The sequence below is a fragment of the Lytechinus variegatus genome, chromosome 1 (assembly GCF_018143015.1).
Source record: "Lytechinus variegatus isolate NC3 chromosome 1, Lvar_3.0, whole genome shotgun sequence".
Lineage (NCBI taxonomy): Eukaryota > Metazoa > Echinodermata > Echinoidea > Temnopleuroida > Toxopneustidae > Lytechinus > Lytechinus variegatus.
The window spans coordinates 76,801,964-76,818,260 of record NC_054740.1 but is presented as its reverse complement, the minus strand read 5'-3'; the positions used below and the strand labels follow the sequence as shown (position 1 = coordinate 76,818,260).

The following is a 16,297-nucleotide window of genomic DNA, read 5'->3' as shown; positions in this document are numbered from 1 at the left end:
ATGCACTCAACTCGACTGCACGTGGGAAAGTTATGATCAGCGGACCCATTCATTCAATTGATGGGGGTGTGCATTTTAATCATATCGAAGTGGGATAAATCAAAATACAACTAAATCGATGTGAATCAACAACGGGCAACAACGACGATGATTCTCGAATATAATTCCAAGTGCCAAACTCTTTTTTAAGTAACATGTTTGTCTAATACTACCCAAACTACACCATCGAAAGGTTTCGCTGCCAAGGACTGAAGGCAAAACCCCATGAATTGTATTCGTCATGTCCAAATGCAGTTCAACCTCGATAATTTTATGTGTGTGCTCGAGAGCTGGCTGCTTGCAGCTGAATTGCATGCTATCTCAAATTCGGAAAACATCCATGTAAATCAATGATCATTTGATGCCATTTGTTAACATTGAATTATCTTAGTTCTTGTACAGAGAACAATTCGTACAAATTCAGCTTGGTTGTCATAGGCAACGATGGGATTAGGATTGCCCGGGAAAGTCGCCCGGAAAAATGTAGGTCACATCTGTGACCTTGGATTCCCGGATTTCCACAACAATATAAACAACTTTGTTTATGATTTGAGTTCCCGATTTAAAAAAAACCCGTAGGCCATGTGCGTGCCCATGTGTGTACTGTGTGATGATATGCATGCGCCAGGGCCTAAATCAGATCCAGCATGGAAGGGGGGGGGGGCGCATCCATATGTAATACTATAATATATGTGTCATCTATCTTCTGCTTTTTTAAAGTGTAATTTAATTTATATACCTTTAATATTAGCGTTTTAAAAAAAATTATATCATTTCAAATAATGTATGTATTTGGAGGCGCGATAGCTCAATCGGTAGAGCGAGGGTTTCGGATTCCGGTGACCCGAGTTCGATTACCAAGTGGTGCGCTAGTGCCCTTTGGTAACTTGAGGCATTGATCCTCAATACCAGGTCCCTCGGAGAGGACCTTAAGCTGTTGGTCCCCTGATTGCTTGCTCACAGGCATTCGTGCTTTCTTAGCTGTCATCACGTAAAAAAAACACCTCGGTATGATATTCTGCAGGAGGGTATGGTATACGAGATTGACAGCGTAGCGCGAGCTAAACATTTTTTTATTCCGACCCAAACCTAAGAATTCTGATATACTTATTGTGACCGTGAACTGGGTGGGTATCTATCTAAACAATCGATGCGAGCGCGATTTGAAAAATATGATGTTCTAACTTAAAACCTCGGATTCTAAGCCCTCTATGAAACAATGAATAGGATGGTCATGTTACTAAACAATGATGCGAGGACCCGGGGGGGGGGCACTTACATTGACGAGTGGATACCATGCGCGACCCAAAAACACGTAAAAAGGATGTCTTTTTCACGATATGGCTACGTAACGTGATAAGGGTGTTAAAACACAAAAATAATGAAAAAAGGGTATCTATTTCGCTAGGAAGATTACGTGTTTAGGGTCGAATTTGCGGGGATGATAAAAGAAAATTAAAATGTTAAAAAGGATGTCCTTTTTGCCCCAACACTTCGTGTTTAGAGTCCGATTTGCGCGAGGTGTAGAATGTGGGGTCGTACTAAACCAAATAAGTTAAAGCCGACGACCAAAGGACCCGTAACAATAAAACATTCCTGTACATGTTTAGGGGCTAAGTTCTGAGAATATTTGCCAAGACTAGTATCGTTTTGTTTCCAGTACTTGTTAAGGGTAGGGTTTCACACGCCAATACTTGTTAAGGGGTGCATTTTCAGAATATGGAAATTACGTAATTAGGGTGCTTTTCGAGACCCCATGGTCACGCATGGTATCCACTCGTGAATGGAAGTGCCCCCCCCCCCGGGTGCGAGGAGCAAGATGAAAATAAGTGATATACTGACTTGAAACGGTAACACTTGAATTACTGTTTTCTGTAATACATAAAGATCTCACTACATTTGCCTGTCAAATAAAGCAAGCGCGTAGCGCTAGCTGATTTTTGTAAAAATGATATTCAGTACTTCTTGTAAGCATGAACAGAATGCAATGGAAACTCGAATCGCAAGCAAAATAATTTGTGCATATTGACTTTGAAATTTGATAGGCATGTACTATGCTCCACGCTATAAATGAGCAGATTACGGTATCTTACTTAAAGGTCAAGTCCACCCCAACAAAAACTTGATTTGAATATAAAGAGAAAAATTCAACAAGCATAACCCAAACAATTTCATCAAATCGGATGTAAAATAAGAAAGTAATGGCATTTTAAAGTTTTGCTTCATTTCACAAAACAGAGTTATATGCACATTTCGGTCGGTATGCAAATGAGGAACTGATGACATCATTCACTCACTATTTCTTTTGTATTTTATAATATGAAATATAAAATATTTTTATTTTCTCGTCATTGTCATGTGAAATGAAGTTTCATTCCTCCCTGAACGCGTGGAATTCCATTATTTTAACATTTTATGCTTCATGCAAGGAAGTCATAATCATCAAATTCGTAAAAACTGAAATTATAATTCAAACAATAAAATGCAAAATAAATAGTGAGTGAGTGACATCATCGACTTTCTCATTTGGATGTAACTTGCTCGTTTATATAACTATTTTGTTAAAAATAAGCGAAACTTTGAAATGTCATAACTTTCTTATTTTACACCCGATTTTGATGAAATTTTCAGCATTGTGCTTGTCTGATTTTTCTCTATTGATTCAAATCAACGTTTTTCTGAGGTGGACTTGACCTTCAACAAGAGGGAATGCGAGCGCGAAGTGTGAGCAAAATTTTCTCTTTTATGTAGTGACCCGATATTTTTTTCATTTTCCTATATCCCTTCCTCTTATTTTATTTACATTTCTCTTTCATCTTATCTTGCTCTCTTCTCATTCATTTTATTTTATTTTTTTTACATAATATGTTCTTCGTGGTGCGAAAAAACTTTTTTGGCTGATGGTTGTCAAGTTTTTCTGAACAAAATCGCACTTGATTGAGAGCGAGTTTAAAATTTGTATATTTTCCATAATAAAAACTCTTCTTTTTTTTACTATTTTATAAGATTAATATTTCTTTATTTAAGCTGTTGTTTATTTTTGTTATCCTTTTCCTCTTTCTTTCTTTTTTCTTTCTTTCTTTCTTCCCTTCCTCCCTTTTTTCTTTTTTTCTTTCTTTCCTTCCTTTTTTCTTTCTTTTTTTTCCTTTTTTTTCTTTCCGTCCCAGCTTCCACCGTTCTTTCTTTCTTTCTTTCTTTCTTTCTTTCGTTCTCTCTTTATTTTGTTTGTATTGTATGAATGATACAAAACACCTATTTCAATTTTTTTTAGTTGTGTGACCGCAAAATGCTAAAACATTACTGATTCGACAGTTTGTTTTACATTACGATGAGGAGACATTTTAAATATTTCATATGATTATATAAAAGAAACAGCGAATGATATCAGTCTCTTCAATCTCATACCGACCAGGATGTCGAATATTACCATTTTGTGAAATCAGCGAAACTTATAAATGTCATTACTGTCTTATTTTCCATCCGATTTTGATTATATTTTCAGTGTTATATGCTTAATTGTTTGATTTGTTTTTTGTCAAACCAACTTTTTGTTGGTTGCCCTCTAGATCTGCCTATCTATCTAGCAGCCAAGTCTAACCCCCACTTCCCTATAATCTACTCTCTCGCTCTCCCCCCCCCCCCCTCTCTTCATCATCCATCCCTTGTCCCTTTTTCCTTCTCCCTGCATGCCTATCTCTCCCTCTCTTTCTCTGTAAAAAAAGGATTAGTTAAGGGTGATATGCATGCCAAAAACATTGGACGATACAATGCCGGAACCGAGAGCCTATATATACCAATGCATTTAAAGTGACTCATAATTTTTGATTTCTTAGTTTTACCATTTTTTACCTTATAACTAACGTGCCAGCTAGGTTACAATAGCGAATAATATTCAAAATAATATGACCTTAAAAATTAGTTTGCAGTAATGGCGGAGGGAAAATAGGGCAATCGGTAGGTCGTTTTTAAATGGAATTATTTATGAAAGAGCTCCTAACCATCTCTGTAGTGGAAATAAGGGACAACAGTTACTGTCTTACGTCTTCAGTATAGACTGTGTTCCATCGCATTATTTACAGGCCTGACCATTTGCTAATTTTATCGGGTGATATTCGTAATTCCGAAGGTTCGAATATTCCGAAGCGAATGTTTGTTATTCCAAAGGTTCGTTAAAATCTATGTTTGGAGTTTGCTAAATCTCTTTTTAAAAACCCTCACTGTAATAACTGGCTACCAAAAAGGAAAAAATGGCTCAATCTCATTAAGAAGTGGTCCAAACTTAGCTCAGATAAAATGCAAAACAAATCGTTTTAGAAAAAAATGCAATATCATATTTCATTGATTTACTAAATTCTAGATAAATTTTTACTTCCATACCCTTAAAATCTACTCAAATTTTTGCCATTGATTTAGTCTCCCTTTCAATCCAATTGATATTTGAATTTTTAATTGTCTAATATTCATCACTTTTTGATATTGTATTTCTTTTTCCGTTCTATTTTATCATATTTAATGATTGTTTATGTACACTTGCTCTTTAAAATTTATTTATTATCTATATGGGCTACATTGTGAATTGTAATTGTTTGCTTTTATCCATGACTTGTAAACGTTTTATTGTAAACATGCTAATTTCAGCCTTCTGGCTGTGTAACATGTATTGTTTTTATACGAAATAAACCATGATTGAATTGAATTTTATTCATTAATCCGACGGAATTTGAATAAAAGAAAAAGTCGGCATGTATTATATAGGGTCGGTCGGGTGAGACAAACGAGTTTTGGGGGTCAGCATGCTTGTTGCTATTTAGACTTCTTGCTAAACTAGAGCACAAAGCGAGCACGTGAGCGAATTCAATGCCATCCTGCCCTGCATGGCTTGACATTGAATGCTAAATCATTTCGCAAGTACTGTACTGCACAATACATCATTAAAATATAATCTTGACTAGTCACTTACTGAGCACGTGTGACGGGTGTGAATTCATTTGAATATAATCGCATCATTCCTCGAAACGGGAGTGTTCTAAACATTATAATTTGTTACATCTCCCCCGGCTGCACGAGTCATTTCCAAGTTATTGGTCACCATAATACATGTACAGAATATCCGGAACGGAAGAAAGATGGATTAATGTTAATGGCTCGGGAGAAAGATGATATACTGGCGCGATATCATTCTCAATTTCAACTCACTGATGATCCTCCTACCCCCCAAGCGTTCATTCATATAAAATTCGCCTATATCATTCTCCCATGCATCTCAAAGGCATTTATGTACCGTTTCTGTGTGGCGCTGGAACAACCGCCCTTTCAAACAAAATTGTATCACTATCACAACAGCTATAGGATCAATGAGAGGTGCGAGGGAGAGAATGGAGTATACGGTGACAGAAAGACAAAAAAAAGGGGGGGGGGGTCCGAAATGTGAAAGCACCGAGCACGTTAAATGCATTCGCTTTGTTAGGAAGGTTTGATCCGGGGTTTGATTTTGTTTTAATTTGCTGTCTAAAAGAGTGAAGTTATCACTAATAAACAAATAAAACGGGGTGATGGGTAATCAAGATTGAAAAAAATGACTGATTTATTTACATCTTCATTTCCAGACGTTGCTGTGGGCGAATGCACGTCTCGCATTATATCTCGCATTATATCACAGAGTATATCACTTATGTATAGGGCAAAATATAGTGGGGAATATTATGACCTCTTCACAGTAGACGGGATTAAAGGGGTGGTCCAGGCTGAAAATATTTATATCTTCATACACAGAGTAGAATTCACTGAGCACAACGCTGAAAATTTCATCAAAATCGGATAACAAATAATAAAGTTATTGAAATTTAAAGTTTAGCAATATTTTGTGAAAACAGTCGTCGTGAATATTCATTAGGCGAGCTGATGATGTCACATCTCCACTTTCCGTTTTTTATGTTATTACATAAAATCATTTTTTTTTCATTATTTCATACTTGTGTGAATAATATGTCTCCCTTATAATAAAATAAGTTGCAGCAATAAATATCTAATGCACTAAATCAGCTGTCAATCCAATTTTTCTAGTTCTAGTTCTTGGAGGAAAAAATTTGAATAAACCTAATTTCATATAATAAAATACAAAAGAACAAGTAGAGATGTTACATCATCAGCGCTCCTAATGAATATTCATGACGACTGTATTCACAAAATATTACTAAACTTCAAAATTCGATAACTTTGCTATTTGTTGTCTGATTTTGACGAAATTTTCGGCATTTTGCTCAGTGAATGTACTCTATTTATTAAGCTATGAATACTGTCAGTCTGGACCACCCCTTTAAAGTTTTACGCACAACCACAACCAAGGGAAAATGAACTCTTACGACACACAAATATTTTCAAAGCCTTTTTTTTTATTATACAATGTCCATTTATTCTGTGAAAAATTACAATGAATATTGTGTTATGCTCATCATCATAATGTTTTAATGTCGATTGTAATTTCTTGTCTATTGCACTTTTTTTTTCTTCATCAATATAACCATTGAAACATTTTGGGTAGAATGCCAAATCGAATCGTTAATGCACAGTTCATATCTATGTAACATGCATAACATCACTTTCGATAATAAGCATTAATGGCAGAACAAATTCCATTATTTTCTATGTAATTTGTGTAATATCAAAGCCATAGAAAGAAGAGAGAATATCGTCAAGTTAATAAACCTTTTTGAATTTTAGAAAGGACGTTAAACATTCACAGGCAATAATTGTTATAATCATCAGGAAAAGGAAATATCCCTACATTTTCCTCAATAATACCTATCAGAATGATGATAAAAAATGAAACCCAGTGTACCTAAAAATTAAACAGTGTCAAAGAATAGTGAGATGAAAATGACGCAAAGTGCTATCATCATATTTTTTGTAATAATAATAATAAAACATAGTTACACTGCAATATATAACACATTTACACCGCTTTACGTGGATATGTTGAATGTGATTTGTATAGTACAAGATAATAAAATGTACGAACAAAATCGTAGACATACGTGATAAAAATCCCCATAGAAAAGAATTTTCACCCCCACAGCCTTCAACGTATTTCACTAATGAATCTTTTTGGTGCCTCTGAAGGGGGGGGGGGAGGGGGGCACAGACCGAGGGAGTGCTCATCAACATTTTCATTCGACAAGTTGTCAGATCTGTCATCTTTCTCTGATGTTGATTGGCTGAGAAGCACTGTTACTATAGTAACTGTCGGATAAAATGGGACTTGTCGGATAAAACGTCCGACAAGTCCTTTCATGAAACGCCCCCAGGATGTGCCCCCCCCGATCAGCCACTATATATACTGCAATGGACCTATGCTAAAGCAGTAATCGTCCATGGGAAATTCTTCGTGGTAAATGATATTCAGAGCTTTGTAATTGTTTTAAATGGAAGGTTCCTCACTCATTTTCCATTAAAGCTTCTTTTTTTTACAATTATCTTGGAGGCTTGGTATAAACTAAGAATACAAGCTATTATTATTATCGAATATGGAACATTGAATACAATCAACCATTAAGTCAATGAGAGGACGAAATCCTACGATTAAAAAACAATGAACATTATTCATAATCCATAATGTACAACAAAAAAAGGAAGGGTGAAAACATTAACCCAAATAACAATAAAAATAATCCTCATAATGCCCCCGAATACTCTATGGCTACAATTAACAATCACTCTGCTCCCATTGAATCGCACATTAAGTTTTATTATTATCTGAGATATGAACAAAGATAAACAGACTATTCATTTGTGCGCAGTTATATAGTGTAGGAATCATGAAATGAAAAATGAAATAACTTTTCACATTTTGTCAAACTTATAGACCTAAATTTTCCTCTTTTTCGTTCATTCCATAAAGTACTGCGAATTTTATGCCTCTTCTAAAGCTTTGGAAAAAGTATTTATGATATCGCATAATTAAAAATATTTAGGAGCGTTTGCTTGAAATATTATCTTTATATGGAATACTTAATTCCTCCGAAAAATTCACGTTCTCATCTTTGAAGAATTTGAGAAAAGGGGAAAGGTCATGGTCCTTGATTTCACGCCACTCTGTAGACTTTTTTTTACACAAAAATTGAATTTTGGGATACATTTTTTGACATCAATAGAGAAAGAATGATTAATACAGGGACAGCGATTCGAAGGGGGGCGGGGGGCACAGTTTCCCCAACTGTTTGAAGCACTGAAAAGGTTTTCTTTTTTTACGAAAGAAAAATGCCCCTCACGAACGTGTACTGTGCCCCTTTCATCGGAAGACGACCCTATTTAAGTGCTACCAAGTGCCCTTTCTCGTACAAGTGCCATTTTTATTTCTCCAAACATGCCCTCTCAACGACGTGTTCTATGCCCCTTTTACCTAAGAAGGACCCGTTGTATATGACTTGTTAGCAAGTGCCCTATTGCCATCTTCTAGGTGCCCTTCACGTATCAGTGCCCCTTTTTACCCAAGAAAATAGCCCCTTACGAACGTGTTCTTTGCCCCTTTCACCTGAGAAGGACCCGTTTTATGTCTGAGCAAGTGATCCTTGCCTTCTTGTAAGTGCCCTTTCTCGAATCAGTGCCCCCCCCCTTTACCTAGTTCGTGAGGGGCACTTTTCTTAGGTAAAGGGGGGGGGGCACTGATTCGAGAAAGGGCACTTACAAGAAGGCAAGGATCACTTGCTCAGACATAAAACGGGTCCTTCTCAGGTCCTAGCTTTCAACTGAGAAGGACCTGTTTTATGCCGTTAGCAAGTGCCCCTTTGCCTTCTTATAGGTGCCTGTTCTTCATTTTAGATAAGTTGTCAGGGAAAACTGCCCCTCAGGGAAAACTACTCTTTTCGTGCCCGATGAGCGCCCAGTTTTTTTTTCTGCAAGAGTGCATGATAAATGAAAAAAAACTTGTAAAAATAATCCTATTAGCCTTAATTTTCATGAGTCATATGAGTGGGGTAGTCATTTTTTGTTTTAAGTTCATGGCCGTAAGCAACGTAAGTGGCAGTTGCCCCCCCCCCCGAAATTTTGAAAACTCACATTATTTTACTGTAGATTTTCACAAAATTCACCAAATGTATGCACAAAAATCCATTAATTTCAGTTAACAAAATGCAAAAGCGTTTCAATGATAAGCTCGGTCGCTTCGCTCTCTCGCTTTTGATATTTTTCCCCAAAAAGTTTATGCATGCTGCCTCCCAGCGAAAAAAATCTGCATACGGCCATGTATAAAATAGTGCCCTTTTGGAAAGAAAAGGTTCCCTTTTTCCTGTACCCCCTCCACTTTTAACTTCGCTCCGCCGCCCCTGGAATGATATTTACCCCTTTCAATTTCATTTTCTCCTCTATTTCTCGGCCGCGAAACTTTCTTGGGGCCACGGCCCCCACACCCAACGTGATCTGTACGTTAGTAAGAAGATACCACACAATAATCAGTAAACATTAGAAAATTAAATCAGGGATCAACAAGAAACAACACTAGGTCCACACAATCCCACTAAAACCCCAAATCCACAGAGAGTAAGACCTCTGAAAGACTGCTTTCAGACCATGAAACTTGCTTGATCTTTTAAGGGTCTTTCAATCAACTTTCAAAGATCTCCGAGGTCTTTCATGATTCCTGAAGGATCTTTCATTTGTCTCCGCGGTCCTCGTGAGTCCAAAAACTTTTTTAAACGGTTCAAAACTGCAGCTTTTCTAACCCCATTCCACAGAGGAAAGACCTATGAAGTATCTTTGAAAGACCAATTGGCAAGGTTTTACAAAAGTCTTCAAGATCACTGAAATTTGTCATCTCGGTGGAATGGTTCAGAAAGACCCTCAAAGAACTCTGAAAACTGATGGATATTTCTTGTTTTACTGGTCTTAGACTAGTCCTATAGAAATCTTTCAATGGTCTTTCAGAGATCTTTTATGCAATAAGTGATCTTTCGGAATTCTTTCAATAGACTTTGCTCAGTCTTTCAATGATCTTTCACTGACATTTCAATGATCTCTCATAAGTCTTACAGTGATCTCCGGAAAATAATCTTGAGAGACTGTCGAAAGATCGTGCAAAGACTTATAACTTTGAAAGTTCATCGAAAGACCACTGGAAGACTGCTGAAAGGTCATCAAAAGACAATTTTCCTGAAAACTGTTTTGAACCGTTCCAAAAAGTTTTGGAGATAATGGGGATTACGAAGACTACTGAACGATCCATCAGGAATAGTAAGAGACCTTTGAGGTCTTTGAAAGTTCGTTGAAAGACCAGATTAAGCAAATTTCATGGTCTTACAGCAGTCTTCAGAGGTCTTGCTTTCTGTGAGTTCAGATCACTTTGATACCCATTTTCTGACTCACAGTCTTGTGGCTGAGTTTACAATGTGTGAGTAAAGATGTCGCAGGCTCTCAGATTAACCCACTGTTTCTATACCATCCGGTATTCTTTCAAGCCTCTCTTAACTGCGGGCTCACGGCGTGCATGCATCCATATGTTACGTACCACGTGGTCATTTCAGGAAGCCAACCACGGCGTACTTTCACTTCACAACATACAATTAAAATGCATCATCCAGTGCGTCCCTTCTTGAATTTCAAACCGTCAGATGGCGCTATACAAAAATACCTTACTGCCGTAATACAGTGATCAGCATTTCATGAATGATGTAATTTGACGGTTATACATCGGAAAAGGGACTGCATAACCTATTTCCAGAACTAGTCCCTTACTCCTTCTCTGCCTTGAAATAAAACTCAAATGAGAATAAAAGAGCTTCAGAAATTTCAACTCCTGTAAATTTGACTTGTCAAATTTTTAATGAGTCGAATGAGTTTGATGTGATTGTGGCACTCAAAACTTGTTGGGCGTTTTTAGATCCATTTTCAGTGGCATCCGTGGTGTTAAATCAAGTGTCTTTCAAATGCCTCAGGGAAAGCATGACAACATCGAATGAATGCTATTCATAATCGTCCTACAGAGGAGAAATAAAATATTGGAGAGATGAGAGAATGAAATTATTAGTGGATGAATGATAGGCAAACACTATGAACCCCAAAACAAGTTTTATTATTTTTAACACCATTTCGCGAAAATTAATTAATATATATCGACAAAAAGTTACGAGATAGAATAGGACCCCTTTTAAAATAAAAGGAGCGCTGAACATGTTGTATGTTTATATATTTAATTTTTTATATAAATAATTACATTGCAGAACAAAGACTAAAAAACATCTCTCAAGGGCGAATTCCGTATTGGATTTAAGCCCTTATGGGGCATTTTCTTCTAATTAGGTATAAAGGGACTTTTTTTACAACAGGTAGGGTGCTTCACGGGAGCATTGTGCATACTCGTCGAAGGACAGAGGCTATATATATAGACTTACACTTAATTTACTTATACATGTAAGTGATCCTTCATGGGCGATTTTTTTTTCAGTTATAAAATTGACAATTCTAAACATTTTAAATAATTGATTATTTTGGTAAAAACTTTAAATGGTACAAGTGCGGGAGAGGGGGATTTTCCCCTGCGGCTCCCCCAGATTCTAGCGCCCTTATGGTGCAGGGTAAGTCATGCTAACGTATCGCACGCTTTAACGTTGAACAGAAACTTATTCGAAATGGTTATTTTATTTTTCATTAACAGAAACAGTGTTACAGGAGGCCTAATACGTATTCAAGGCAACATCTGCATCGATAATTTTCAACCGCACCATGCACAAATCATGATGAATTAAAACTGTTATCTTTAAATTAACGTAATTTATTGACAAAAATCGAATTTTGACAAAAAGTGACTGATACGATTCAGATGAACACCGACTATATACGTCAGGCAGCCTTAATAGAGTTTGGACATGATCAGTGTCTTAAACTGCTTCCCTCCACCATGATGTCCAACAACTGTTTTGTTCGCCACGAAAAAATACCCTGAGTCTATTATGACGTATTCACTAAGCAGTACGTCCATAGTGGACATAGGCCTATGATGTTTAAACAGGCAATTGTTTTGCTTGCTCATTCAGCAGTTCCAAAATAAACATTTAGATATCCTATAAATCAAAATAAAATACAGTTACTGGAAGAAAAAAAAGCGATCTGCGCTATCTAGAATGCACAACAAATGAATTCAAATGAAAAAAAAAGAAAAACAGAAAGATTTTGCTCGGAAATCGTATCATAAATTATCAATAGTTTTATAGATATTTGTGTAATCATGTCAGGCATATTGAAGAAATGATCCTAATTACAACGATATTTTTCTAAGATGGTAAATAATTATAATTCAGAAATAGGCGTATAATTTTTATGGCTGGTATTTTTGAAGGGTGACGATAATATACTTAGTAGGCGTATACTGCGCTAGTACCCCTTTGAGAACAACGATAAGCTAACCATTAATTTATAAATCAAACTTACTGTCATAAGTGTTGTTGCTACCAATAGCTCTCTGTTGCAGAATATCCCACTACACGTAATACATGACCCTATGAGCGCAAAAACGAGTTCCACAAAGAAGATAGCAGCCAACGTTCCATTCATGGCAATGTCCGCAGCTTGTCTCGACTGTTCGAAAGAAAATATTTTTTTAGATTAAAAATCATCATTATCAGTTTTATTACATTTTATACTCATTGAACGAAATAGCGATTTTTTTTTGCCAACAGATATTGAACAAGAGCTCTCACATAAACATTTATGTATATAGATCGCAATTTTAGCGATGAAATTAGAACATGTATAATGGTCCTTTAGCAATCCTACCGATTCCTAGTTCATAGTTCCTAATTCCTAGTTTGTGAACTGTAAACGATATTTCATCATAAAATATTTTGAATAAGTGTGTACCGGATGAACTTCATACATATATTTTTGCAACCCATTTTTCTTCGAAAAACTCAATAATTCATCTTAAACGTAATTTAAGGATCAACAGCGCGTTTCAGAAAAAAGGTAATCCAAATCTAAAGGGCTGATATTCGATTCATATTTAATTTCGTGAAATTATTGTGCATGAATATGAAAGAAAAACTCAGATTTTCATTGATACCCTATTTGTGCCACTTGCTCTACGCATGACCAAATTAATTGATGTTGAAGACAAAAAGCTGCAGAGACCACTTTTTCCAAGTTTTTGAAAACTCGATGAAAAGGCAGAGGCTGATGTAAATACTTCCATCGATGTCTGAGCTGGCAATTTTTTTTTGATTGGACCTTTTTCTTCCAAACGAGTGTTAATAAGTAAATGTACTTGCAGACTTGCACACCATTAACAAGGAGATCATACCACAGTTGGACCAACATTTTGAGGGACATCAATTTTGTAAGGAGTGTACAGGCATCTTTGGTGGATTCAAGACGGCGTTCTTGCTCATCGTTCCATCATCATTCGTGATAGACTCAAGAGAACTCTTTGGACATTGAGCTGTTGCCTCAACCTGAGTCAACCATGGCATTGAAAGGCCACCAAGAGTGCCTTACCGCCAGCCCTGAGATTATTTCCTTTAGGGACACTTAATTTTTTTTTTTTTGCAAGTCTAGCCCCAAGATTTTGATGACTTGCAGGGCCTAATTCGATATGAGGTGGACGTTTTGCAAAATGATCCGGACTTGCCATTGGTGAGAAGAGCTGTCCATTATACCCTTCCACTCTTCCTGATTTGTTTTCAAAGGGGGGGGGGGGACATGTTGAAGGTGTTGGTCAATAAGACCATGTAGGTCCATGATAAGTCACTGACTTTTCACTCATTATTTCAGAGAAATACCTCAAGTAACACTTCATTCCAAAAATTACTTTAGAAAACATATTATTCTATCAAGTGTACATTTTACCAACTTTACCAAAACTTGGAAAAGGTGACCTCTGCATCTGTTGTCTTCAATAGCGATTGATTTGGTCATTTGTGGCACAAAATGGTACAAATAGGGTAACAATGAAAATCTGATGAGTTTTTCTTTGATATCCATGCAAAATAATTTCACAAGATTAAATATGATCCGAATACCAGCCCTCTAGATTTGGATTACCCTTTTTTCTGAAACGCACTGTATAATAGCTGAATTCATAAAGTGCTTTTTACCTGAGGATACAAAGCGCTGCTATTATTACCCCGGCTTTACCTCGAGCTACCATCACCGGCGCTTAGTACATTCAAGGAAATAATCCTGCCGGGTCCCCATTCACCTCACCTGGGTCGAGTGCAGCACAGTGTGGATAAATTTCTTGCTGAAGGAAAACACGCCATGGCTAGGATTCGAACACACGACCCTCCGTTGAAAGGCGAGAGTCAGAACCACTATACCAAGGCGCGCCCACAATATTGTATTCTATAAGGAACAGACTTACGAAATAGCAGCTCGTATGTGACAAAGTGACAAATTAAACTTTCATTTGGCCTCTTACGTAGGCCTATATAGTTATATTTTCAGGATCTTCGTTAACCTTTATTAATACATTTCTTTTTTATATAGACTGCAACCCTCTTTCATATGAATCACTCACACAATTGATGACGTCCGTTGGCACTTCCATGTCGAGATGAAGTTCCTCAAGCATGGGACATGTTTCTTTGACAGCGCAGACGACATAAACGTATGTGCACCCAGCTACCAAGGCGACTACAGCTGACAATATCGACATCGTCATGTAGCCAACGATCTACAAAAATTATCATATAGCGACGATGTCAGTGGAATTAGAATGAGGCATTAACACTTAGCTATATAAAGCTTGAATGCACTAGATTAAAATATATGTACATGAACACTAAAGCTTCATTAATTCTACCATGACGTCATGTTGACATTCATAAAAAATAAAACACATTCTATTTTTTTAAGATTGGAAATTAATAATCTTTATCAATTGAAATAACTCAGTTAGAAGAGCTTCAGACTGAAAAAAATAATCTTCCCTGCGTATCTGTATCTAGTAGACCTTTATCACTCTTACATATATAGTACATGCTTAATGTTATGCGCTTAAAATCCGTATTATACAGACAGCATAATCATTATTACTATAAGAAATGCAAAACCGAGGAATAAAGAAAGTGAAAATATATAGTGAAAGTGAAATTTCATAAAAAAAAGTAAATTGTGTATTCTCATCAGTCCATAGGCTTTAGCCATCAAAACTATATGCCATTATGTATTTGCAAATGACGTCCCTGGTGGATCCCATGTAGGTTAATTCGAATTAGTTGGAATGGGAAGCTCTTTACGAATCGTTCACTTTCGTTTGAAACCTCATCAACGCCCTGCCCAGAAATCATCATTTATCCCGTTCAGACAGTTGCCATGGTAATGATACACGTTCCTTGAGGTATTTCTACAATGCACATATTTACAGATCAATTGATTTACAATATTCAAAAAATATGTATTTACCACAGGATTCGAAGAGCTAAGGAGTGTATTGAGCTGCTCATTTCATGTTTAAAATGAGCCACGGATTATGATGTGAAATCAAACAAAATCACCCTTATGGTAAGACAATGACACTTGGAAAATTTTGGTTTATATTCAATATATTTCCTCGTCTTCTTCATCAGAAGCAGCAACATTATTAATCAGCAATATATTCATAAATAACAGTTTTTATTGCAGTCATGAGATATGCTGGAGATCTGTGGAAAAGTCTCTGGATGTTTAAAGGGATGGTCCAGGCTGAAGTATTTATACCTTAATAAAAATTTTAAAGTATAATTCACTAACTAAATTGCCGAAAATTTCATCAAAATCGGATAACATATAACAAAGTTATTCAATTTTAAAGTTTAGCAATATTTTGTGAATACAGTCGTCATGAATATTCATTAGGTGGGGTGATCCCCACTTGTTCTTTTGTATTTTATTATACGAAATTAAGTTTATTCAATTTTTTTCCTCCAAGAACTAGAAAAATTGGATTGACAACTGATTTAGTGCATTAAATATTTATTGCTGCGACTTATTTCATTATAAGGAGACATTATTCGCACAAGTATGAAATAATGAAAAAATATGATATTATGTAATAACATAAGAAAACGGAAAGTGGAGATGTCACATCATCAGCCCACCCAATGAATATTCATGACGACTGCTTTCACAAAATATTGCTTAGTTTTAAACTTCAATAACTTCATTATTTGTCATCCGATTTTGAGAAAATTTTCGGCATTTTGCTCAGTGAATTTTACTCTATGTATTAAGATATAAATATTTTTAGCCCCGACCATCCCTTTAACTGTGCACGAGGTCCGGGCTTTACCTCACT

At 36.3% G+C, this 16,297-nt stretch overlaps 1 protein-coding gene across 1 annotated transcript in view; it reads right to left on the bottom strand.

Annotated features, from left to right (window-relative positions):
* Positions 1-10,477: 10,477 nt before the first annotated feature.
* LOC121423564 overlaps positions 10,478-16,297 on the bottom strand; it is a 31,482-nt gene continuing 25,662 nt past the window's right edge. Inside the window, exons 4-6 of the mRNA XM_041618926.1 lie at positions 14,540-14,695; positions 12,457-12,603; positions 10,478-11,006 (exon numbers count right to left, since the gene is read on the bottom strand). Of these exons, the coding sequence (XP_041474860.1) occupies positions 10,992-11,006; positions 12,457-12,603; positions 14,540-14,695 (318 nt within the window). The 3' untranslated portion in view covers positions 10,478-10,991. The remainder of the gene's footprint in view (positions 11,007-12,456; positions 12,604-14,539; positions 14,696-16,297) is intronic.